The sequence below is a fragment of the Vulpes lagopus genome, chromosome 12 (genome assembly GCF_018345385.1).
Source record: "Vulpes lagopus strain Blue_001 chromosome 12, ASM1834538v1, whole genome shotgun sequence".
NCBI classification, from domain to species: domain Eukaryota; kingdom Metazoa; phylum Chordata; class Mammalia; order Carnivora; family Canidae; genus Vulpes; species Vulpes lagopus.
In genome coordinates, this window is record NC_054835.1 from 38,625,646 (window position 1) to 38,650,932 (window position 25,287).

At 55.1% G+C, this 25,287-nt stretch overlaps 1 protein-coding gene across 2 annotated transcripts; it reads left to right on the forward strand.

Annotated features, from left to right (window-relative positions):
* The first annotated feature begins 321 nt into the window (after positions 1 to 321).
* Positions 322 to 24,135, forward strand: STARD3 (StAR related lipid transfer domain containing 3). 2 transcript variants are annotated; one of them, XM_041725554.1, is made up of 16 exons: positions 345 to 454; positions 9,314 to 9,468; positions 13,789 to 14,061; positions 18,013 to 18,090; positions 18,497 to 18,574; positions 18,703 to 18,756; positions 19,134 to 19,251; positions 19,462 to 19,560; positions 19,775 to 19,827; positions 20,182 to 20,274; positions 20,918 to 20,980; positions 21,140 to 21,235; positions 21,602 to 21,681; positions 21,776 to 21,880; positions 22,877 to 22,970; positions 23,405 to 24,135. In XM_041725554.1, the coding sequence occupies exons 3-16, from the start codon at positions 13,840 to 13,842 to the stop codon at positions 23,507 to 23,509; spliced, it is 1,338 nt and encodes a 445-aa protein (XP_041581488.1). In that variant the 5' UTR covers positions 345 to 454; positions 9,314 to 9,468; positions 13,789 to 13,839; the 3' UTR covers positions 23,510 to 24,135. The 2 variants fall into 2 exon arrangements, with proteins under 2 accessions (XP_041581489.1, XP_041581488.1); XM_041725555.1 differs by lacking the exon at positions 9,314 to 9,468 and having other exon boundaries at positions 322 to 454.
* Positions 24,136 to 25,287: the final 1,152 nt, after the last annotated feature.

The following is a 25,287-nucleotide window of genomic DNA, read 5'->3' on the forward strand; positions in this document are numbered from 1 at the left end:
ACGACCTGAGCCGAAGGCAGATGCTCAACCACTGAGCCACCCAGGTGCCCCAGAAAAGAACTTTCAGGAGTAATTGGATTTCTCCAAAGGGACCCCTCCTCCAGCCCCAAAGGCCTCCCCTCGGCACGTTCTTTTTCTCCCCTACAGTGACAGGCCTCGGTGACCCAACAATGATGATGCCCCTGGGCTTCCTTCCCATTTCCCCCTCCTTAAGACCCTCTCAAGCAGTCCCCACGCCCCGCCCCCGGGTGGGGCCCAAGGACTTGGGGGCGGGGACTGAGGCGAAGGGGCGGGGCTGCGCGCTAAGCACATCCCCGTTGGCTCTCGGGGGCGGGCCCAGCGGCGGAAGTGGCGCCGCGGGGAGATCCTGTTCCGCTCCGAGGCTCGGCCGGGGCTGCTGAGCCGGCCTGCGGCTGGGGCAGGAAGACCCCGGGCGGTGGCTGACATGGGACAGGTGGGTCCGGGGGGTCCCTGGGCCGGGTGGTACGAGGGCTGTGTCTTGTCAGCAGATTCCGGCTCCCTGCCCGGTGTCCGTTGTTGGCTCCGTCCGACCCTTCCCGCACCCGCCGCGTCCCAGGTTCCGCCCCCTTCCTCGTCTCGGCCTGGCTCCGCCCCCCGCGGAGTTGGGGGGACGCTCCCGCGCTGACCCTCCGCGCCCTCCCCCTGGGAGCGCCGGGGCAGGGAGTCCGGGATCGCCCCCCCAGCCTCGCTCTTCGCTCTTAGGGGAGAGGCGAGGCACGAGATCGGAGTGTTAGGGGGCAGGAGTTGGCGTTGGGCCGGGGTCAGGGTCTGTGAAAGACGAGGAAGCCCATCTACGCGGTCCGGGAGCTCTGCGTCTCACGGTCACCCTGTCTCCCCCAACTTCCTCTGAAAACGGCAGTGGATGACTTTCCTAACTGACATCAAAAGGACCCTTTAAAGAGTCTTTCTTGAGTTTTTAGAGGGGCGTAACACCAGTGACACTGGTTCCTGGTTGACATAGCTGGCCCGCGCCCCCCCCGCCCCCGCGCACCTGGGCGTCTGTCTGCGTCTCCTTGTGTTTTCTTCCACCTGTTCTGACGGTAGAGGTACCGCTTCACGCTCTCGGCTCCTGCCCAGCTCCCACTCCATACACTGAATTGTGATGGTCTCGTCCCCTCTCATGGCTTCAGGTTTACATCATCCAAATACCCGAAAGGCGCTCAGACCCGCCTCTTCCTTCAGCGCAGTCCCTCTCTGGAGCCCCAGACTTGGCCAGCCAGCTCCCAGTGGACAGCACCTCAGCTGCAGCTCACTTGAAACTGGCCAGCACCCCCCCCCCCCACCTCACCCGCGCAGCAAACGCATTCTCCCTCTGCCATCCCATCCCAGCGTGAGACCGGGAAATTACATTTCCTCTTCTCCCTCAATTCTCCCATCTGTGAGGTGGCCGATCCAGCTGACTTCCTGAACGTGCTGCAAACCTGGTCCTATGCCTCCACCTCTTCTGGTACCATCTTGATGTGTTTCTCACCAGGATCAACTGCAGTGGCTTCCCAGCAACTTCCAGTCATGACTGCCTGCAACCCAGTCTCCAAACTACCTCTTGTGATCCTTTTTTTTTTTTTTTTTTTAAGATTTATTTATTTATTCATGATAGACATAGAGAGAGAGGCAGAGACACAGGCAGAGGAAGAAGCAGGCTCCATGCCAGGAACCCGATGGGGGACTCCATCCCCGGTCTCCTGGGCCAAAGGCAGGCACTAAACCGCTGAGCCACCCAGGGATCCCCTGATCCTTTTTTTTTTTTTTTTTTTAAAGTAAACTCCTGACTGAGCCAGCCAGGTGCCCTTCTTACCCTTTTAAAACTCAGATCTCATAGTGTTACTTCCTCGCTTAAAACACTTTGTTGGAGTCCCATGGCTTGTGGAAAAAGGCTGAATCTTTAGCACAATTTACAGAGCTCTGTGTTCTGATCTCTCTCCTGCGAGTCGCCTAAGTGCACCCTAAAGTCCAGTAACATGGCACGGAAGGCTATGCTTGTCCACAGCTTGCAATTTTGTGTCTCCATACCATTGCACACCAGCACCTCTGCCTGGGAAGACCCTTCTGCTCTTTATCTGCCAGGCTACCTTCTAATTTTCAGTGCTCAGCTCAGGCAGTACCACCTCTGGGTTGAATTCCTTGTTCACCCTATCCCCCGACTCTCACTCCTTCACCCCCTCCAAGACTTAACTACTGCCCCCTGTGTCCCTGCAACACTATATCCATAATAGAGCAGTGGTTGAGAGTACAGACTCCTGATTCAAACTTTGTGGGTTCTGATACTGTTTTATGACCCTGATGAATAAAGTGCCTCGGTTTCCTCATTTGTAAAAGGAGGTAGCAACATCCCTACCTCAGAGAGTTACTGTGAGAATCAAATGAAATAATGTATGCATAGGGCTTAAATCACTGAGCGTGTGAATGCTCAAAAATAAATGTTAGTGGTTATTGCTTGTGTAAGAACGTTTTAGAGCAGCAATTCTAATTTTTAATTTTGTAAATTGCTTGAGGACAGTTGATGTGTCTGGCTTCTCATTCTGTGCCAGAGCCCCCAAACCTGGCTTTTTGTCAGTAAATAAAATGATGCGTTGGAGAGCATGGGGGGCAGGATCTGGATTTATTGAGTGAGGATTCAAGAACAAAAAAGACTCAGACCTGATGTTAGTCTGCTCAGGAAATGACTCTGGAAATGAATGAATGTTACATGGCAAGCATCAATTCTATGGAAATGTACACAGAGCTCTGGGAATCCAGGGGAGAGAAGGGCCAAGAATGGCTTCCCAGAGGAGCTGACAGTCAGTGAGGGACCTCAGGGCAAGAGAATGAACTTACCAGAGGGAGATAGAGACCAGGGTGGACTCGGAGAATGGGCAGCTGGGTCCTCTGGACAGAGTTCTTGCAGGAGGAGGGCTAAAGTGGGTGGAAGGGCAGAGGCAGCCTCTTCTGCCGAGGTTAGGGGTTCCTTTCCTCACTTGGCCATGAGGAGGTGTCCCCTTGTTTTCAGAGCCTGTGGAGACCATGCCCAGGGGAGGTCTGAAGGCGTGGTGCCTGGTGTTTGGGGTCAAGGCCCCTGGGATAGATAGCCAGCTAGCAGGCCTGTGCTTTAGACCAGAATCTGGGCCTTTGCTCAGGCTATTTTGCCTGCCCGGAATGCTTGACTTCCTTGCCTGTGGTTGATATGGATTCTTCAAGGCCTGGGTCAGATGGCTCCTCCTCTCTGTGGCTTTCCCACCCTCACCCACTGCAGCCTGGGTCAGATGCTCCCTTCTCTGAGAGCCCACGGTCCATTGTTTGTTCCTCCCTGAAAGCGCTGATTACAGTGAGGCACTTTGTTTTATTTATGTGTGAGCTTCCCTCACCAGACCGAGAGCCTCTGAATGGCCCCCAGGGACTAGCAAGTGTCTGGCATGCTGTAGGCTCTCAGTTCATATGCTGCATGAAACTGAGCTCTCGTGTACCTAGAACAGGGAGGAAGTGTAGGGGAGACCTCATTTGTCAGCTCATACTTGCTTCCTTGAGTGGTAGAGATTGTTGGCTCCATTTACAGATGAGGAAGCTGAGACTCAAGTAAGGTCAGTGTCACTCAGCATGAATTTCAGGAACTGTCTCTTGACTCCAGGTTCACAGCTGTCTCTGAGAAACTGCCTCGGTCTCCCATCCCCCCAAGGGGCGGCTCCCACCTCTGTAAGACACGGGACAAATGGGGCATCCCATCTGACCAGTGTGTTTCCTCATGAACTTTTTCTAGCCGATCTAGAGGCTGATCCTGGCATTTGTGTGGTCAGATCTGGTGCTGGGAGGGGTCTGTGCTGAACTCCCTTCTGCCCATGGAGCCTTCCCTTGAATGGGCTGACAGGACTGAGATCTCTCCCAGAAGATTACTGACCCTTTCCAGACTGACCTTGAAAACTTAACCTCCTTAACTCCCAAGTTTTTTGCAGTAGCACTATGGGCGGGTGGGGCCTGACTCACCAGCCCCTGAGTAGGCAGGAAGTGGGGAGAGGGGTCTTGTCATCCCAGAGATGAGGCACCCCCGACATTTAGCAGGGCCTGACATGTGGAGGCGGCAGGAGGGCTGAGGAGATCTTAGTCTGTTAGGGTTTTTCAGTAAACTGTGCTGCCAGAAAGTCTGGGCTGGTGGGGGCACTGTACAGTGATGAATGTAGTTTCCATTTTGGCTTGACTCTTCCCCTTTCCACTCCTCCAGAAGGAAGGGAGAAATGAAGCCTGTCTTGTGTCATCCTCTCCTTAAACTCCTCCTTCTGCAGGGAACTTCCCAAACTCTCTGTCAGTGGGTTAGGGTAGGGGCCAATAAGCCAGCTGGGCCAGGGCTGATGGCATGGGCCACGGAGCCCGGAAATACACTAGAGCCTGCTCTGTGCTGCCCTGGGTCAGCTCTCTGAGGCCAGGGCCCATTCTTCCATCCAGCAGTGTACGTGGGACCCTTGGTTTGGGCAGAGTGCCGTGTTACACATGCCTGGCCCAGGCCCTGCCTTGAACACTGTACCCATAGCCCCTAATAGTAGTCCTATAGCTGCTGTTAATTGAGCATAGACACTTTGCATGTATTCTTTCTTTCTTTTTTTTTTTTTAAGATTTTATTTATTTATTCTTTCATTCATGAGAGACCCAGAGAGAGAGGGGCAGAGACACAGGCAGAGGGAGAAGCAGGTCCATGCAGGGAGCCCGATGTGGGACTCGATCCCAGGACTCTAGGATCACGCCCAGGGCCAAAGGCAGGCGCTAAACTGCTGAGCTACCCAGGGATTCCCCCGCATGTATTATTTCTAACCTTTAGTGGTTCTGTGAAGTGGTCACTATACTATCCCCATTTTATAGGATGAGGAGACCGAAGTTTAGAGAGATTCGGTGATTGAATAAAGGGTTCAGAGCCTAATAATGAATGGTCTCGGCTTTTGACTCCAGGTCTGAGGCCCAGCTGCCAAACTCTTGCCTTTTCCCTCATTCCAGGGTGGACATTACGGACCCATAGAACAGTTAACCTCCTAGAGATGTACTGTGGCCATACACTGTGACCCAGGCCTACGGGCTCCAGGAAAGATGACTCTGAGCCTCAAGTCTAGCTGCTTGATGAGGATAGTGCTGAGCCTAAGTCCTGAGAGCTGGGGTTGGGGGAGCCTGGAGGGTGAGGGAGAGCTTTGGCCAGGAGGTGGCATTAGAAATGGACGCTGGAGAGTCGGTGTTCTCTCCTGGGGGAAGAGGTCACTCTAGAATGCAAAAACAGGGAAGTGGAGGCACACAAGGGAGACCTGCCAGCCATGGTGTATCCTGGGAACAGCCAGTGGTCAGGAAAGTATCAGGGGAGGGCAACCCCGGTGGCATAGCGGTTTAGCGCTGCCTGCAGCCAGGGGTGTGATCCTGGAGTCCCCGGACCAAGTCCCACGTCAGGCTCCCAGCATGGAGCCTGCTTCTCTCTCTGCCTGTGTCTCTGCCTCTCTCTCTCTCTCTCTCTCTCTCTCTCTGTCTCAATAAATAAAATCTTTAAAAAAAAAAAAAAAAAAAGAAAGTATCAGGGGAGGGGATGGAAGATCAACCCCCATAGCAAGAGAGGAATGCAGGAGGGAGCACGTCTTTCCTCTTGACCTTCCCTATCCAAGGAACTTAGCTTACATCCAGTCTTTTCCCTGTAAGTTGGTGCTCAGGAAAGGGAGGGGAATGGCCCCCATGCCTGAGGTTGTCCAGGAAGCCAGTTCCCCTTGCCTGCTGGTTGGGAAGGTGCCTGGACTCCACATGGGGCAAGACACCAGTGGAGGGTGGATCCAGCTCTGGGAGAGACAATTTGCACAGAGAGGGGCTGCTCCTTCACGGCTAGGCAGGACTATGTACCCCTGTGCCTGTGCTCATGCTGCTTTAGGGAAGGGTGTAATTAGTTCGACACATTACCTGAGTATCTTCTGTGAGCCTGGTACCGCTCTGGGTGCTGGACACACAGCATGGAGCAAAGCAAGAGTGTTCCTGCCCTTGTGAAGTTTGCGTTATAGAAGGAGAAGACAGGCAGTAAATGCAGACTAGTAAACGTATACTATGTCTGGGGTGATAAGCTCTGTAAAAGAGAATAAAGTAGGGTGAGGGGATGAAGAGTGGGAGCCAAATAAGTTCAGGGAAGGCTTATCTAAAGGGACATTTTTTTTTTAAAGATTTATTTATTTATTTATTTATTTATTTATTTATTTATTTATTTATTTATGATAGACATAGAGACAGAGACACAGGAAGAGGAAGAAGCAGGCTCCATGCCGGGAGCCCGACACGGGACTCGATCCCGGGACCCCAGGATCGCGCCCTGGGCCAAAGGCAGGCGCCAAACCGCTGAGCCACCCAGGGATCCTAAAGGCACATTTACAGAGACCAGAATAGAGGGAGCACTACAGAGACCTGAGGGAGCAGCTTCAGACAGGACAGTGGGTGCAAGGGTCATGGGGTGGGAGGCTGCTTGATGTGTCCAATGAGCAGAAAAGGACTAGTGTGGGTGGAGCAGAAGGTTCCAGGGGAAGAGGCCTGGGAAGAGGGGGCTTGTAGGCTATGATGGAGACTCGGCCTTTACTCAGGGTGAATTGGAAGCCATTGGGGGTTTGCGGTACTGGGGAGCTGTGGTCTGACCTACCAGGATCCCTCTGGCTGCTGTGTTGAGAGCAGACTTGACGAGGGCAAGGAGGTGGTCAGGAAGCTGTAGCAGGTAAGAGGTGATGATTTGGACACAGTGACGGCAGTAATGGTGGTGAGCATTGGGCAGATATACTGGCTGGGTTTTGAAGGAAGAGCCAGTAGAATTTGGTGATGGTTTGGCTTTGGAGGGCTGGGTGCTGGACTCTCTGCGGTTTCTCACTGGGTGGCCAGAAAGCTCTTTGGGATCTTTTGACATCTGGCTCCTTGGCCAGCAGAGGCCCTGGGGTCAACTCTGCCCCATCCTGCTTGGGGAACTGTGGACAGGCCTCTTCCAACTTTCTGTCTCCTCCGCCCCATCCTCATCTCCACAGCTCCTGGTGGGGGTTGTGAGGAGTAAAAGAGAGGTGTCTGCAGGGTGCCAACGCAGGCTACTGCTAGACCAGATTTGCGTCTTGTGTGCTGGCTCCTCAGGATGACCCACAGTCCTTTTTGATCTGCTATCCTACCCTCCCTGAACAGCTCCCTCCCATGCTGATCAGTGGCAGGACACAGACCAAAGCCACCATCTTCCACACCCAGAGCCTCGTCCTCCTGCCCATCTGTGGATTCTCCACTCACCTGGACATTGCAGGGGTGGCTTGACCCAGAACTGTCCCAGTCCTGGCCTGAAGCCATGTCCTGGAGGCAGTCAGAGCTCAAGACTATGTCTTCCTCTAAAGAAGAGAAAGGAATGTCACACTAGCCGATCCTTATGCAGTGATCACTCTGTGTCAGGAACTGTTCGAGGCTATTGTATTTACTAAGTTATTTAATCTTTATAATGTCTGGAAGAAGCAGGTGCCATTGTCACCCCCACTTTACAGAGGAGAAAACTAGACACAGAGGGGTTCAGTGAAAGTACAGCGGGAATCCAGGGTTTGAAGTTTCTCTGGGCTTGGAGTCCAGTTCTTTCTCAGCTTTACTGATTTCTCCTGATTTGTACGGAGATAGGGACCCCACTGGGATGCCTCCCTGGCCAGTAGGGGTCTAGTTGCTCACATTCTTGAGGAATACAGAGTGAGGGAGATGTTGAGAGCCTGTGTCCACTGTCCCATTGGCCTCGAGAGAAGATTTGGAGAAGCCACACTGCCCAGAAATGTGGGTCATTTGTGGATACAGATGAGACTTGGTCTCCCTATGCTGGGGTCACAGCCTAACTTTGCAGAATAAGCCCTTGCTGGACCTGGTATGGTTTGGCCTGCCTTCTGGAGGTCAGGGGATGGGAAAGGGCAAGGAGCCTCAGAGGCAACAGTGGTAGCAGTAGCCAACATCTGCTAAGCCTTTACTCTGTGGTGCCAGGCCCTGTTCTAGACATTTCAGATGCATCTCTATGGGGCATCCCAGGTAGCTCAGCGGTGCGCCGCCTTCAGCCCAGGGCATGATCCTGGGGACCCGGGATCGAGTCCCACGTCAGGCTCCCCGCATGGGGCCTGCTTCTCCCTTTGCCTGTGTCTCTGCCTTTCTCTCTCTTTCTGTGTCTCTCATGAATAAATAAATAAATTAAAAAACAAAACAAACAGATGCATCACTATGTCTTTCGATGCCCCAGATAGCGGGCTCAAGACTGGGTATTCCCAGTTTCCAGATGTAGCCTCTGCAGCTTGTATGGTGAGTACATGGCATAGTTCATATTGTAGGCTTGCCATGGCCAGGTATGAACTGCAGGCAGGCAAGGTGTTGAGCCATAGAGGTGGCTTGAGCTTCTGGTCTGGGCTGTGACAGAGCTGGCGCGGACCCCATCTGTGCACCTGTCCCTTATGAGCTGGGGAAATGGGGAATGGAGGGTGACTGCAGTGGGGCCCAGCACTAGTAGGAAGCAGTAGTGTTGGAGGTCGGCCCTGGTGTTTCCCCTGAGAGCCTGTGCAGGGAGCCAGGACAGCCCCTACATCCTGTTCCCCGCCCCCTCCCTCCCCCCAACTCCTCCTGCAGCCTGGGAACTCACCTGTGCCTGGACCTAGAATGACTTGGTCCATTCTATCCACAGACAGGGAGCCCGGATGCTAGACTTGAGAGAGCTTGCTGGTCACCTGGAGGGGGAATTGTAGAGCTCACATTTGAACTCAGGCCTTTGATGATTTCATTATATGTCATTGTAGTGTGTAAGCCCCCCAACACACACACACACACACACACACACACACACACACACACACACAGGCACAATGTCCCCCTTACCTGAATGGCTTTACCAGCTACTTGTTCCATCTCAACCACCACTCACCAAGTACCTACCGCAATTCTTCTTGACACTTACATAAATGCCAGCCCTGGGAGGTAGTGGTTGTTGCTTTTTTTTTTTTTTATTGTGGTAAAATATACAGAACATACAATTTATCATTTTAACCTTTTTTTTTTTAAAGGATTTTATTTATTTGAGAGAGCCTGAGAAAGCATGAGCGGGGAGTAGGGGGCAGGGGTAGGGGAGAGGGAGAAGGAGAAGCAGACTCCCCACTGAACAGGGACCCTGAGATCATGACCTGAGCCAAAGGCAGGTGCTTAACTGACTGAGCCACCCGGGCTTCCCCCTCCACTCCCATTTTAATTATTTTTAAGAGCATAGTTCCAAGGCATTAAGTATATTAACGTTGCCTTTATTTAACGCATCTGAGGAAACTAAGTCTCAGAATGGTTATGTTTGCTCCAGATTGCTCAACTCATAAGGGCAGACTGAGATTTGAACCCTGACCTCAGAGTCCAGCACTCTTGCCATGATGCCAACTGCCTACTGTTGTCTGCCTTGAGTCTGGGACCTACCCGAGAGCTCCTCTTGCAGTCTGGCCAATACTGGCATTTCCTGGGGTAAGAGAAGGCCTGGCGGGCCTGGGGGCCCATGCCCACCCCTCCCCTTTGTCTCAGGAGCTGAGAGAACAGGTGTAATCCACTGTGCCCAGAGTGGACTGCTGCCTCCTCCTCACCTCTCTTTCCCTTGCAACCTGGAATGATAAAACCTCCAAATGTCTCACTCCCTTCCCCAAACCTTAGCAGCTCTGCTTCTCCTATAACACATGTCAAGTGAGTATCAAGTCTGCGGCCAATCCCACGTGGACTCCTTCACCCCACTCTTGCTGTTCCACTCCCGACACCTGTGAAGGTGCTTAGGTGGGGCAGGTGACAGCAGGGGCTAGGCTCCATATGAGGTGCTGCTCCCAGGGCACCGGGGGTGGCCCTGCTGTCTCCAGCCTATGACACTCATTCCTGCCTCCTTCTCAGGATGGTTGGCACGGTGGGGTGGAGGCCAGGCCTCACTGTTCTGCTAGCAGCTACCACCTTCCTCTGTCAGGGCCAGGGAACCAGAGAACGGGTGCTTTGGGGACTGCTAAGGGCAGTTCCAAACAGATGATTTCCACCTCTTAGACCGGCAAGTGGTCTGATGGAGCTCAGGGACCTTTTGAAGTCATTTAAGCAGAGAGTTTTCAAATGAGACCCAAGGAGGTGCTTCCGGGGTGACCCTGGGGTTTGAGGAATGGCTGCCCAGTGGGGCTGTCTGTGGCTTCCTTCTGTGGCAGGACCTATAGCAGTCCTGTTTTTTTTTTTTTTTAAGATTTTATTTATCTATCTATCTATCTATCTATCTATCTATCTATCAGAGAGAGAGAGAGAGAGAGAGAGCACAAGCAGGGGGAGCAGCAGAGGGAGAGAGAGAAGCAGGCTGTCCGGTGGGCAGGGAGCCTGATGTTGGGCTCAATCCTAGAACCCTGGGATCATGACCTGAACTGAAGGCAGATGCTTAACCGACTGAGCCACTCAGGGGCCCTGACAGGCCTGTTTTTTTATCTTTTTTCTATATTAAGGTTCTAAGTAAGGTGTTCTTTTCTATTTTTTTTTTTTTAAGTTTCTCTTGTTTGATAAAGGGGGTTGGAAAAAAACACTGACATTTTCCCCCAGATAAAGAAACAGGGGCTTGGTAAGGATTTGCCCAGTTACTCAGGGTTATGGCTGCCCCAAGACTGGGGCTCAGGTCTTCATTTCCACTGGTGCTCCTTCTACTCTACAAGCTCTTGCTTCTTTGGATTCTGAGCAGCTTTTGTGGTGGAGGGTGATAGAGAACTGCCACCCCGCTGCCGCTTGGCCAGCTGCCCCCAACCCTGCTTCAGAGGCCCAGTTCCTGGCTCCCACACACTCCTCTGTCTGCAGCTCTCCCAGGCTCCCCCAGCACCTTTGCTCTCAGCCCCCATCTGTGTCTGTCACTTCAGCAAGGATGTCGGCATGTGTGAGTGTCAGTGCTATTGCTGCTCCAGGGGCATCTCACACCAGGCTCCTGCCAGCAGAGTCCTGTCCCCAGGGAGGGAGGGAGAAAGCTAAGGGAAATGCCAGGCAGACTTGGGAGCAGCCTGGGAAGTAGGGAAGCCACGGCATCCTGCAGGCATCCTGCAGTGAGATAGAGAAGAGGGAGAGAAGAAGAGGGAGAGAAGCAGAGGGGGAGAGAGAGAGAAGAGGGAGAGAAGCGAGAAGAGGGAGAGAAGTGGAGGGGGAGAGAGAGAAAAAGAGAGAGAGAGACAGACACACACTGGAGGAAGGGAAGGTGAGACTGAGCTGGTGGCACTGGAGACAGACTCACAGATGGGAGAGGCTTGGAGAAGACCCATAGAGATGGACACGGGAGGGGGGCAAAGAGACACGAAGGTGGAAAGGTGGTTTGTGAGACAGACAGGAAGGAGGGAGAGAAATGGAGACAGGTCTGGCAGCAGACAAGAGGGCTATTAGAGACAGGGAAATGTCACCCGCCCTGGAGCTGTGGCCCTGTCACAGTGAGAGATGCGCTGAGTGTTCTATCTGGCACTAGGTCCAGCTGATGGATGTTGGGGAGGTCCTGTTGTCGGCAGCCTGTCACATCTGCTTTCTGACTGCCTCCTTCCAGAACTGGGCTCAGCTTTCCTTCAGTACCCGCCAAATGAGCTAGGCATGGCGATCCCAAGAGTGTGCTTTGTGGGGGTGGTCTTGTGCTGATGCCTCTACTGAGAACAATCAGCACCTGTCTGTTGGGGCTTGCACAGAGGCAGAGGGATCGACAAACTGGCTTGCTCAGAATCCCCTCCCAGTCACAAATGGGGAGCTTGTTTGGGACCTGATAGATGGAGGGGCCCCAGAAGGTGATAGACCTAAAAAAGGTATGAGGGGATAGGAGATGGGTGGGGGGGGGGGGTAGAGATGGATTAGGTCTTACCTTCCTGGGATCAGAAACCAACATCCAGGATTTCCCTCCCACTGGCCCCCAAACCTGCCTCCTGGTGATGGCATGAAAGAAGATTCAGGAAGACTCCAACGAAGCCCCAGAAGCACAGGCACCACCACACTGAGCCAGCTCCCCTCTGGCTGTAGGCTGAACCTTTTCTTCCTCCACCCAGGGGATAGGGCCTCTTCAGGCTCCTTGCCAGCACATTGGTGGAGCAGAGACCTTGGGCCTGGGGGCCACATGGCAGGGAGGGAGTCCTCTGGGCCACTTGCCTCTAGAGTTCCTAAGAGTTTTGACCCCATGGTTGCACAGGCAAGTAATGGTTCAGTCTGCTCCCCCTTCAGTCTTTGCTACCTTATCTGTGAAATAGAATGAGCCATCCTGGGACACCTGGGTGGCTCAGTGGTTGAGTGTCTGCCTTCGGCTCAGGGTGTGATCCCGGTTTTCTGGGATTGAGTCCTGTATCGGGCTCCCTGCGTGGAGCCTGCTTCTCCCTTTGCCTGTGTCTCTACCTCTGTGTGTGTGTGTGTGTGTGTGTGTCTCTCTCATGAATAAATAAATAAAATCTTAAAGAAGGAAAGGAAGGAAGGAAGGAAGGAAGGAAGGAAGGAAGGAAGGAAGGAAGGAAAGAAGGAAGGAAGGAAGGAAGGAAGGAAGGAAGGAAGGAAGGAAGGAAGGAAGGAAGGAAAGAGCGAGCCATCCTGCCCTTTGTGGGCATGGGTACAGGATTCTGTGGGCAGTGGAGCTCTGGCCGAGCCTCAGGCAGTGGCTAGTTCTCTTTAAGGTTTGCCCCATCTCTCAGCTGCATAGCCTGGAGCTGAGGACCAGGAGAGCCTCTGGAGCACCTATTTACTCAGCAGGCAATTATTCAGCACCTACTAGGTGTTAGGCATTGTGCTGGGCGCTAGGAGACAGCAGTGACTGTCTAGTGAAAGCCCCACATCTGCAGTTTGCAGAACAAGGAGTAAGACCACTGCAGAGAGTGACAAGCTCAGGAAAGCCCCTAATAGAGCAGGACTACTGCAGGAGGGTGGGGGCTCTGAGAAAGGGAGGACTTTGGAGCTGATTTTTGGAAGGACTGAGATGGGGAGAGCTAGGGGCGAGGCCTGGAGGCAGGACCAGGCTGCCATATAGAGAGACCAGGGTGGCTGTGCTGGTGACCCCGCCTGTCTTGTGAGAGGAGCCGTCAGAAGAGCTGGCAGGGCTTGGACTGGAGGGCTCAGGCATGGTTAGGCCAGTGTTTGGAAAACCTTTCTCTGGCTGTTGGGAGAGGTGTTGTTGCATTGCAGGGTGAGAGAGGCAGCCTGGAGACTAACCCGTTAGGCTGGTTGTAGCGCCAGGGAGAGGAAGGTGGCTGGGCCCATCATGGGGGTGGTGGGGGTGGAGGTAGAAGGGATTGAGATGTCCTTCCCCTGTAGCTGTCCCAGGCGGTGCACTCAGAGACGCTGCTCTAGGAAGTCCCTCCCAGTTGCCATGGATTAGGGGGTGGGAGGGTAGGGCTGGCTGCTGGGAGGGAATGTGGCTTTGTGCTTGGCAAACAAAGAACAGAGCTTGGGGCCCTCTTCTCCTGGGGGTGGGGGCAGGCCCGAGAGGCTGTTGACAGGGCCAGAGGCTGAACCACGGGGCTGGGCTTGGCAGGAACAGGCGGTGCCCTCGAGCAGCGGGGAGGACCCCAGACCCCTCCAAAGGTGAATTGTGGGGTCGCTGAGCTTTGCAGGTGGTGGTGGTGAGGGGGGATGAGGAAGAGGGATTCTCAAACCCCTCCAGCTCAGAAATGGGGCTGCTGGAGAGAATTTGGGCTTACAGGACCCCAGGCTGCCCTGGGGTTGGGATGGGAGAGAAGGCAGATGTGTTTAGGAGCCAACAGGGTCCTGGGGGAAAGAGGTTAACGGGACCTCCAGGCCCTCAACCCCAGAGACCTGACCCCACTGCCCCGCCTCCCCCAGCCTTGCAGCTGAGGCCCCGCCTTCCCCGCCTGGAGGTGGGGGCCCAGCAGGATGAACAAACTGTCTGGGGAGCTGGCCCGCGACTTGGAGCGCAGCCTGCCAGCCGTGGCCTCCCTTGGCTCATCGCTGTCCCACAGCCAGGGCCTCTCGTCGCACTTCCTCCCACCACCTCCAGAGAAGCGCCGAGCCATCTCTGATGTCCGCCGCACCTTCTGTCTCTTTGTCACCTTCGACCTGCTTTTCATCTCCCTGCTCTGGATCATTGAACTGAACGTGAGTGGGCCCAAGACTGGGGTGGGAAGGGGTGGGATGGGGTGGGGTGGGGGAGTCACCGGGGCCTTACCTACTCTAACTGCCCCCTGGGAGGGTGCCACATGGGCAGGGTGGCTTTCCCAGTAAAAGGGAGAATGGGAAGATACAATTAGCTGTTCTCATCTTCCAAAGAAAGTGGAGCTCAGAGGGCTGGAGTCATTTGTCTAGCAAGTATGTGAAGAAGGGTAGAATTTGAACCTAGACCCTCAAGCTGCAGAGTTCACACTCCTGATCTCTGCGCCAAACTGCCCTCTAGTGGACACTCCTGAGGAAGGAGGAGAGAGCCCAGTGGACTGTGGTTGAACTATTGAAACCTTTGCCTTCTTTCTGGCCGATGTTGCTCTCTGGTTTCATTTATTCATTCATTCATTCACCCATTCACTCAGCAGTTTTCGAATCCCTGCTGTATCCCAAGCACCATGCTAAAAGCAGAAGATATGGTGGGAGGGAACCAGTAAAAAAAACCTCCCAGGTCCTGGTGGTGCCTAGCTCTCTCCCTCCCCATTTTGGACAATCATCCAGTGCACCCCGCAGTTTGGCCTCAACAGTCTTGGTGAGATGCTGCTTAGCAGCCTGGAGATCGAACACCCTCTCAGTGCTGGGTCAACACCCTGCTCCCCCTGTGCAGTGCTTGGCCAGCTGGTGATGGGACCTGATCTCCAGGCATTGACAGGCTAGAGCAGAACCTGACCACAGAGGCAGGAGCCATGAGAACAGAGCATCCCAGGCTCGTCAAGCCCAGCTTCTAGTCTGTATTCACTGTAAGATCACAGCAGGGAACTCGGCTTCTCTGAGCCTCCCCTTGTTTTCCTTCTGCAGAATGGGTCAGAGTTCAGGATAGCAGGTGCCCTTCCTGCGAGTCTCAGTCTCAAGCTCAGGTGACAGGAAAATGATGACTTTGTGGATAGAACTGAGGAGTTTGGTGGAAGGGCTGGTTTAGGGATGAAGAGGACAAGTTTGATTCTGGACAGGCTGAGCTGGAGGGCTCTGGGGGTGACTGTCCTTTGTGCAGAGATGAACTGGCACCTCACACTAGATTGAGCCATGGGGGACCTTAGGGGCCATCTTTACCAATGAAAAATCTGCGGCTCCACAAGGTCCAGGGCTGTTTGAAGAGCTTCTGATGTCTTAGGCATTCTTTTTTAACAACAAAATTTTTTTTTTTTAAGATTTGTGTATTTATTTTAGAGAGAGAGACACACACACATGGAGACGGGCAGAGGGGCAGAGAAAATCTCAAATAGACTCCACGCTGAGCATGGAGCCCAATGCGTGGCTCGATCTCATGACCCTGAGATCACGACCAGAGCCCAAATCAAACAGACACTCAACTGACTGTACCACCCAGTTCCTATCCCCCCACCCTTGAGTTAGTCATTCTTCCTTTTGAAGAGTCCCATCCAGTATCAAAGCAAGCACTAAAATTCACCCACAGCTCTCATTCAATATATATTTTCTTGCCAGCAAACAGCTGGAAAAACTTTGGTAATTTTACTTCTGAAATTATCTGGATGCACTGGCTGTAATAGCTCAGCAGTCATCATGCATACTTGGGAATTCTTGCAAATCGGGAAAAGTCTAATCTCCAGATTGTTTTCTTTTCTTTTTTTAAATTTTATTATTTATTTGAGAGCAAGTAGGAGAGAGAGAGAGCAGAGCAAGAGAGCACAAGCAAGGGAAGGTACTGTAGAGGGAGAGGGAGAAGCAGAAGCAGACTCCCCTGTGAGCAGGGAGCGTGACTCCGAGGCTGGATCCCGGGATCATGACCTGAGCTGAAGGCAGATGCTTAACCGACCGAGCCACTCAGTTGTCCCTCCATATTGTTTTCTTTCTTTTTTTTTTACGTTTTTTTTTTTAAAAGATTTTATTCATTTATTCATGAGAGACACGGAGAGAGAGGCAGAGACAGGCAGAGGAAGAAGCAGGCTCCATGCAGGGAGCCTGATATGGGACCCGATCCCGGGTCTCCAGGATCATGCCCTGGGCTGAAGGAGGCGCCAAACCGCTGAGCCACCAGAGCTGCCCCCTCCATATTGTTTTCAAATGTAATGAAAAGTTTAGAATGCTGGACTTAACCACTAGTGGAGGTAGCCATAATGTTTCACTTGATAGACAATTAATATGTGATCAATTTTCAGTTTTGTGATTTTCTTTTCTTTTTTTTTTTTTTTTTAAGATTTTACTTATTCATGAGAGACACAGAGAGGCAGAGACATAGGCAGAGGGAGAAGCAGGCTCCCTGTGCAGAACCCAATGCAGGACTCGATCCCAGGACCCTGGGATCATGCCCTGAGCCGAAGGCAGATGCTCAACCACTGAGGCATCCAGGCGTCTCGTGATGGTATTTTCATATTTTGGAGCATATATGTTTTTAGTTCTTTTTTTTTTAATTAATTGTTTTTTAAATTTTTATTTATTTATGATAGTCACACACACAGAGAGAGAGAGAGAGAGAGAGAGAGGCAGAGACACAGGCAGAGGGAGAAGCAGGCAGAGGGAGAAGCAGGCTCCATGCACCAGGAGCCTGACGTGGGATTCGATCCCGGGTCTCCAGGATCGCACCCTGGGCCAAAGGCAGGCGCCAAACCGCTGCGCCACCCAGGGTTCCCTGTTTTTAGTTCTTGAATAGGCTGGGTGTTGCCCAGTGGATATAAGGGCCCCAGCAGGGTTACAAGAGCAACACAGGGTCTTGCAGCCAGAGGCTGGCAGGGGCTAGAACTTGGCTCCCCTGGGTCAGGACACCGTCAGCAGCTGCACATGCCCAGGCAGAGGGAGACCTCTGTGGGACAGCAACTGTTAGGGGTCAGAGAGGTTGTGGAGCCCAAAAGGGAGCAGTCTGAAGAGTCAGAGGAGGACCAGGCTGGGGTGGGGGGTGGCTCATGAGACTCCATGGGACTCAGGGTGGTCCTGAGGTTGAAGCACAGGGGCAGGGGCATTCAAGCATCGATGAGGGGGCTGCCCAGACTGCTGACTCTTGGGAACTTGATAAAAATTCCAGAGGCTCCTGAGATTTGGACTCAGTGGTCTGAACATCTGTATCTTAATAAGTCCCACCACCTCAATTTGGATCACCTACCAGAGATTAGAAGCTCTAGTCTAGGTGGTCGTGAAGGGTCTTAACTTTCTAGGCTCCTGGGCTCCATTCCTTGGAGTCCCCTTGTGTCCTCCCTTCTCCAGGGGCCTGGTGCCCCCACCTGCAGAAGCTGAGGCCTGCCATCCCATTCCTCCTGAGAGGTCAGGCTGCATTCTGGCTCTCGGTATCCATCCAGATCCTCTCTTTCCCCAGCCAAGGTGTCAGGAGTCCCATGGAAAATGTATGGGTGGCTGGGGCAGGGACAGGGGTGAGGACAAGTCTGCTCAGTCTGTCTCTGTTGCTAGCCATTCTCTCTAGCAGCATGATGGATTTTGCCCATTAAGCACAAACCTAATCAATTGATTTGCCACCTGGGGCTCCGTCTGACACCACTGCCCATCCCCGGTCCCCATCACCCCAGATGGATGGTTGGCTGGGAAGATGGAGCACCATAATGGAGAGAGGGAGATGAGATTATGTGAGACACAGGCTCCTGGTACCCAGTCTGCCAGGCCTACCTGCCTGCACAGGGCCTTTCACCTCCCCTGCACGGCCCCGAGGCCCTCCAAGCCTCCCCCTTCCCTGGGCAGTGTGCCCATAAGTGTCAGTGCTGGAGGCAGGCCCTGCCCATCTAGGTTGCCTGGGTGCTTGGAGGAATGATAGGAGCGCTGGGGCCTCAGGCCTTTGGCTGAGCTCTCGGTGATTGGGGGAGCCTCCTTGGGCAGTGGCTCCTCCTCTCCAGGTTCCACATGCCCCCACCTCATCCCCATTCCCAAAGGTGAAGGCACCCCTGGGGACTTGGTTCTACATGCAGAGCTGTTCGTATCTCCCTCTTCCAGACCAACACAGGCATCCAGAAGAACCTGGAGCAGGAGATCATCCACTACAACTTTAAAACTTCCTTCTTTGACATCTTCGTGAGTGGCCTTCGGGACTGGGTGAGATGGTGCAGGGACAGAGATGGGGCAGAGATGGTGCAGGGACGTGACTCTCTGGCTGGATTCTCTTTCTGCATCATACATCCTAGTCTGATCAGGGGATCATCCTTGGGGAGCCCTCAGTATTCAGAAAGTTCTGAAACAAGGACCTCCCTTCAGAAAGCCCCAAGTATGAGGGGGAAAGCATAGACCCTGGTCCATGACGGTCACATCTGAATCATCCCCAAAGAAACACTGACTCAGCCCTTCTCTCCTAAGGCATGCACTCCCACATGGAGGGAACCTAGGGGAACAGGACAGGGGTGGAGGGGAACAGCTTTCAGCAGGAGTAGGGGGCATTGGCTTGCCTGTGATGGCTTGTGTGTGCTCCCCGCACCCCCACCAGGTCTTGGCCTTTTTCCGCTTCTCGGGACTGCTCCTGGGCTACGCTGTGCTGCGGCTCCGGCACTGGTGGGTGATTGCGGTAAGACACCCCTCTGCCGGCAGCAGAGGCCTGGGGGCAGGGGTGAGCCCTGGTGGGGCTGGTGCCACAGAGGGTGTGGAAGAGGACTCACTCCCCAGCCCATTTTCCCTCTCCTCTCCCCTGGGCAGGTCACCACACTGGTGTCCAGTGCATTCCTCATTGTCAAGGTCATCCTCTCTGAGGTCAGTGGCTCAGGGTCTGGCTGGTCTGGCCAGCCTCTAGCGCAAGGGACCAAGGGACGGGTTTCTCCTAACAAGGGGCCCTTTCTCTGATTGGGGTGAGGGGGGAATCCTGTCCTTTGATATCTCCAAGGAATCCTCTTCACCGGCTTCTTCTTTGTGCCCTTCTGCAACCCCAAGAACAAAAAGCTGTTCTGCTAGCCTCACCTCAGTTTTTCCTGCTGCAAAATTAACCCCATCTCAGACCACTGCCACAGGAGGTCCCTCCAGCTGGTCCCAGGAGCAGGAGGGGGGTGTGTGGCAGCGTCGGTAGTCCTGAAGTGGGGACTCTGTGTTTGGGATGGCCCTCTACTGTGGAGCTCAGCCCCCTCCCTCCACAGCTGCTCAGCAAAGGGGCCTTCGGCTACCTGCTCCCCATCGTTTCCTTTGTCCTTGCCTGGTTGGAGACCTGGTTCCTTGACTTCAAAGTCCTACCACAGGAAGCGGAAGAGGAGAGATGTGAGTGCCGGGGAAGGGGGTGGTGAGGGTCATCACAGCCCCAGAAGAGGAGAGTTTCAGGCATGAGAGCAACTTCTGAGCTCTCTTGCCAACTTTGAACAGTCTCCAAGAGCCCCCTCCAAGGGTGAGCTTGGAGTGGGGAGACCCTAGGCTGCTAAGGCTTGACTGCCCTTGCTCTGGGACAGTGGCTGTCCATGTCAATTCCCCCAGGGTATCTTGCTGCCCAGGCTGCTGTCGCCCGTGGACCTCTGCTCTTCTCTGGTGCTCTGTCTGAAGGCCAGTTCTATTCACCCCCAGAATCCTTTGCAGGTGAGGGCTGGCAGGTGGGGAACTCCTTCAGGAAGGGTCATTATGAGGAGTAGGTTGGCTGTGTCTGTTCGTTCTATTCCTTCTTTCAGCTCCCTGGGGAAAGCGCACAACCCTCTCCCTGTCTATCCCCCTGCAATCTTGTACATGAACCCCACTACCTCCCCACAGTCTGTCCCCATGCCTTCCTATTGTCATCTGTGCTTGTTTTCTGCAGGGTCTGACAATGAATCAGATGAAGACGTTGGGAAGAAAAGCTTCTCTGCCCAGGTATTTGGCAGCCTACTCCCACCTGACCTTTGGAGTGGGCACCCCAGAGAAGGTGTCGGTGCTGGGCTCAGCAGGGTGGGCAGGGGCTTCCCCGCAGAGGGTGGACCTCAGGCGGCCTGAAGGCCAGTCAGTGTGCACCTGAGTGTCTGCCCCACCGTCGGTCCGGCCCACCAGGCTGCCTCATACCTGGGCCCCAGAGGGGAGCAATCACGACCATGGCCCCTGGGGACCCCAAGGGCCGAAGAGACCAACCCAGACTCCATGTATGTGGAGTATGTAGAGAAAGAACTGGCCATGAACAAGGTGGTGGTTGGGCCCTAGGCTGATCCCTTCCTGCCTCTCCTCCCTGGCCAGGAACGGGAGTACATCCATCAGGGAAAGGAGGCCATGGCAGTGGTGGACCAGATCTTGGCCCAGGAGGAGAACTGGAAGTTTGAGAAGAACAATGTAAGAAATCCCTCTCCCACCTGACCTGCCCACATGTGATGGGAGTTTTTGCTGGCTTTTTTGAGGCCTGAGAAGCCCAAGGATTGCAAGGGTTGGAACCGTATTCCTGTGCCAGGAGAGGGGGCTGGGCCCTGGGGTCATCACTTGGCAAGAGGTGGGGCTGGATGCTGGATTGGATGTTTCCCTGCCTCCCTGCCCCACGCCCAACCCATCCTCCGCCCCCTGCTGTTCTCCTCACTCAGCTTGGCTTTGAAGGGGAAGCCAGGCTTCTGCCCTGTGTCCGGTATTTTGTTTCATAATCAAAACAACATTATCTAAAGAGATGGCAGTGAGCTTGGGGAATGCGGACGTGTCCTGTCCCTCTGTGGCGGTCCCTCTGGGAGCTCTAGCTTGCCTTGTGGTACGGCAGTGCTTCTGTCCTCTAACTTGATATCGAAAGCCTTTCTCTCGTTGCTGGACGTTTGTCAGAACCACTCTTTTTTAACGGCTGCCTGAGTATCGCCAAACTCCTGAAGTTTTCTACCCTGAGCTGTGAAAAAGCTGCCCTTTTAAAGGGGCACCCATTCCTCTACTGGCCCACCCCGCCCCCAGCCTCCCCTTGCCCTCTGCCCACCTCCCCGTCACCCTTCTTCCCCTGTCACAGGAATATGGGGACACTGTGTACACCATCGAGGTCCCCTTCCATGGCAAGACATTCATCCTAAAGGTGAGTGAGGGAAGCAGGTGTCCTGAAGCCTCCTGCTCTGCCTGAAATTCCAGGAAGGGGCTAAGGGGCCTCCTGGCAAGTTTCTCCCCACCAAGAGGGAAGGGCTGGTATGCCCAAGCACTTGTGGGACCACCCAGGCCTCTGCCCACCCTGCCCCAGACCTTCCTGCCCTGCCCCGCGGAGCTGGTGTACCAGGAGGTGATCCTGCAGCCCGAGAGGATGGTGCTGTGGAACAAGACGGTGACTGCCTGCCAGGTGAGCCGAACCCGGGGGCCCGGCCTGGCCACGTCTCAGGGCAGAGGCAGAACAACACAGCAGATCAGGATGCAGTTGTACCGCAGCAGGACCAGTTACCCCTGGGAACCTGGGTCATATCATTGAACTGCTCTGTGCCTCAGCTTCCCTGTCTGTAAAATGGAGATGGTGATAATGGCGCCTGCTGGAGAGGGTCAGGAGATGGAGAGGGAGCATGCATAGCCCAGCCCCAGGCCTGGGAGTGGCTCTCAGTAAAGGGACCTGGGCAGAGAAAGGCTGGTCTGGGGGCTCCCTGAGATGCTGTGACCCTGTCCCTGGGGTGTTCCTGGGCTGGGCTGTCCCCTCACATCTCCCCTGATGCCTTAGATCCTGCAGCGAGTAGAGGACAACACCCTCATCTCCTACGATGTCTCTTCGGGGGCCGCGGGCGGGGTGGTCTCCCCCAGGTGAGTGCCACCAAGCCCCTCCTCGCAGGCAGGCCTCCTGCCCTTGGATCACCGGCTTGGCTCCCTGCTCCCCTCTAACCCTCCGACCCCCTAGGGACTTTGTGAATGTGCGGCGCATTGAGCGGCGCAGAGACCGGTATGTGTCATCGGGCATCGCCACCACCCACTGCGCCAAGCCCCCAACACACAAATATGTCAGGTGAGCCTCACCTTGCCTGGGGGCATCCCAGCTGGCCCCTTCTCTGGTGGCTATGAGGGCAGGGTAGGGTACGGCGTGGACGGCTGGGCGCTTTCTCCTGCTGAGACTGCCTGCCTGTCCCCTGTCCTGCTGGGCTCTGCCCCTCTCAGCCCCTTGCCCTGCTAATCTGCTCTCCCTCCTGGAGACCGTGGGATTAAGGGCTGGAACCACACTGCCCAGGCTGGAGGGCAGCCCTACGAATAGCCTGAAGATAGGGAAAGAGGCTGGGAGCCATGCGGCGGTGCTGCTCCAGGCGACCTGAGCAGAAGGCTCTGTGTTCCGGAGCTTTACTTCCCTGCCTGAGGAGCATTGGGCCCCGCCACCTTGCTTGTCCCTGGGCATCTTCAGGTTCTCCTGATGTCTAACCTTTGATCTCAGTGCTGTAGATGGCTTCCTCCCTGATTGCCCATGCTCCCCATCCTTCCTGAGGTTCCACAGGGAGCAGTGTGCATTGAGTTTGAGATTTGATATACCAGACCCCTGGGTGATGAGCAAGCAGGCCTCTTTCTGGGTGCCAACTTCCTTATCTGTGGAGTGGGCTTGAGGGTGTCTGATGGAACTGTGGGGGAGCTGACTGGTGATGGGATGTGCCCTGCCTGCCTCCTAGGAAGGCACCCCCAGCACCGCACTATTCCCCGAGTTAGGCAGGGGTGAGAAATGCATGCACAACCCACCCCTCCCTGGACAGAGGATGCTGGCTGCCGCTGGGGGTGCACAGACATCGGCAGGCTGTAGAAGGGGCAGTTGGGCATCCCGTGGTACAGGTGGGGGCTATATCCCCCCGCTGTATCTGGGACACCTGTTCTGGCCCCTGCTCAGGCCAACTGGCAGCTGCTAGACCAGTAGCTCCTTTCCCAATTTCACCCCAGGCTAGGATGAGCCAAAAATGGGGTGTGGGGTCAGGTTGGAGGCCTTGCCTGGCTCCAAGGTACCCCGTTAATGATGCTTTTCTCTTAGGGGAGAGAATGGCCCTGGGGGCTTTGTCGTGCTCAAGTCAGCCAGTAACCCCCGAGTCTGCACCTTCGTCTGGATCCTTAATACAGATCTCAAGGTGGGGGTGCTGGGGCAGCAAGGCTGGCTCAGTACAATAGAGGGGACTTGCTGGGGGACCTTGGGGTAGGGTCTCCTGTCAGGCTTAGGACCTCACCTAGTCTGCCTCCTACCTTAGGCTAAAATTTGGGGTTGGGTCAAGATGGTCTCCTGAGTGGCTGGAGGGCCTGTACCTCCGCTTACCTCCGACTCTCGAGGCCCCAGGAGCGGTGGCCGACTGCCAAGCCAGCCCCTCCTAGGTCTGTTTGTGTGACGGTGCCAAGAGCCAGCACAGTGTGTTCTTTTTCTGCCAGGGCTGAGGGGGAGAGGGGTGGCTCAGGCTACGTTCCAGAGCCGCACCTGCACCTGCTGCTCTGGCCCAGGGTACATACCCCCACCCCCCACCCCTGCTTCTGAGGACAGGCCATCCAGAAACCGCTTCTCCCCTTCCCGTAGGGCCGCCTGCCCCGGTACCTCATCCACCAGAGCCTCGCGGCCACCATGTTCGAGTTTGCCTTTCACCTGCGGCAGCGCATCACAGAGCTGGGGGCCCGGGTGTAACCATGCCCCCTCGCCACCCTGCAGGCCGGGGTCCTGTCACCACAGCCTTCAGAGCCTGAGCGGGGGCCAGTGGGGCTTCCCGAGGCCCATAGAGGACCTGGCCTCACGCAGTGGGGAGGAAGAAGTGCCCTCCTGTGGCAGCACCTTGGCCCCAAGCTGCCACCCCCACTGTGCTTCGCTGTGCCTGGGAGCCGCGGCTGTGAGCAGGTCGTGAGGTCAAGCATCTGGACTTCAGGGCTCGGCCGCTGTTTACACAGGGACTGGCCCTGCCTCTGGGGGAAGAGATCCACTGGCCCCTCCGTAGCCAGGGGCAGGATCTGGAATGGGAGCGTCAGACTTGGTCGGGGAGGGCCAGATCCCTGAGCCGGACAGGGATCAGGGTGGCCTTGGCATCAGCCTTAAGGTGTAGGAGCCCCTTCGCCTGCCTGCTCTCATTGTGGATTTTTAGGATTATTTAAAGGGTCTGGGACCTTTTTCCACATGCACTTGTAAGGGAGCGGGTGGTAGGTGGGGGTGGTGGGCGCTGGCAGTGAACCTCTGCCACTCCCAGTTTTTCTCCCCTCCTCAGGGTTCCTTGGGGACCTTTGTAATTTGAGCCAATTATTAAAAACAAGCTAAAAAAAAAACATAAAAAAACAAAGCCCCTCCTGTCTAGCCTCTTGAGGGAAGAGGAGGGCAGCATTGTGGAGGTGGGGACCGGGCAGGCGAGACATATCCCACACCCTGTCATACCCTCCCAGAGCCAACGGGAGGGCGGAGCCAGCGGGACCCTGTTTCTGGAACCCCCTACTTTCCTGGCTGGTCCAGCTGGACAGATGATTGGTCAGAGAACAACACCCCACCCCCCAGCCCAGCCTCCTGTGAGGGAAGGTCGGTGGAAGGTCTCCTGCCCAGGAATTGGGGGGGAGGCAGGAGAGACCTGGCAGGCTCTGACCGTTCTTGGGGTCCCACAGTCGGCCTGGGGGTAGGGCTGGACTTCTGGGTCACTGAGGCCACGCTGGGATCTCCGTCTCTCTGGCTCCTCACCTGCCCCACCACACTCGCTAGGGGCAGCACAGAGTCAGATCACGGGCAGGGGCCACCACCCTCCCCACCCCGCCCCCCTCCCTGCCAGCCGGCTTCTGGGGGGAAGACTTGCATAGAGCCAAGGTGGGGCAGGGGTCCTGTGTTGGTCCCGCCTAGATACGTGACCCTGGGCAGATCGACCTCTCTGGGCCTCTGTTTCCTGCTTTGTAAAAACGAGACTCGTTATGTTGTAGGGCTGTCAGAAGATTAAAACCAGAATCAGGCCTAGTGTTTCAGGAATCAAGAGGACGTAGTTCTGCTCCAGGCCGGCACCCACGGGGCTTACCAGCTGCTGGGTGCTCTGCTGTTTCTGCAGGATCCTCTTCTCAGCTCTTGCACAGCCTCTTCCGGTGCCCTTTGCTGTGTCCACTCAGTGATGCCCTTACTTGTCCTCCCCCCATGCCCAGCGCCCTGTGCGCCAGTTCCCTGCACCATGAGCTGCTTCCCTTGAATGCTGGGCTTTCCCAGAAGCTCCCCTGCTCCCCCTGAGTGAGAGCCAGGCCCCTCCCAGGTGGCACAGTGGAGCCGCTCAGGCTGTTGTGAGCAGAAGATGAGGCCCAGAGAGAGGCAGAGGTGGCTTCTTGGTCACCGGACTATTTACAGCTGGTTTGGGGCGAGAGCCAGATCTGACTCTGCCACTTCTTGGAGCCCCTGGATTCCCATCTCACCTGCCTTGGGGTGGAGTTGGGGATAGAGCTGGGGGCCCCCTCCCA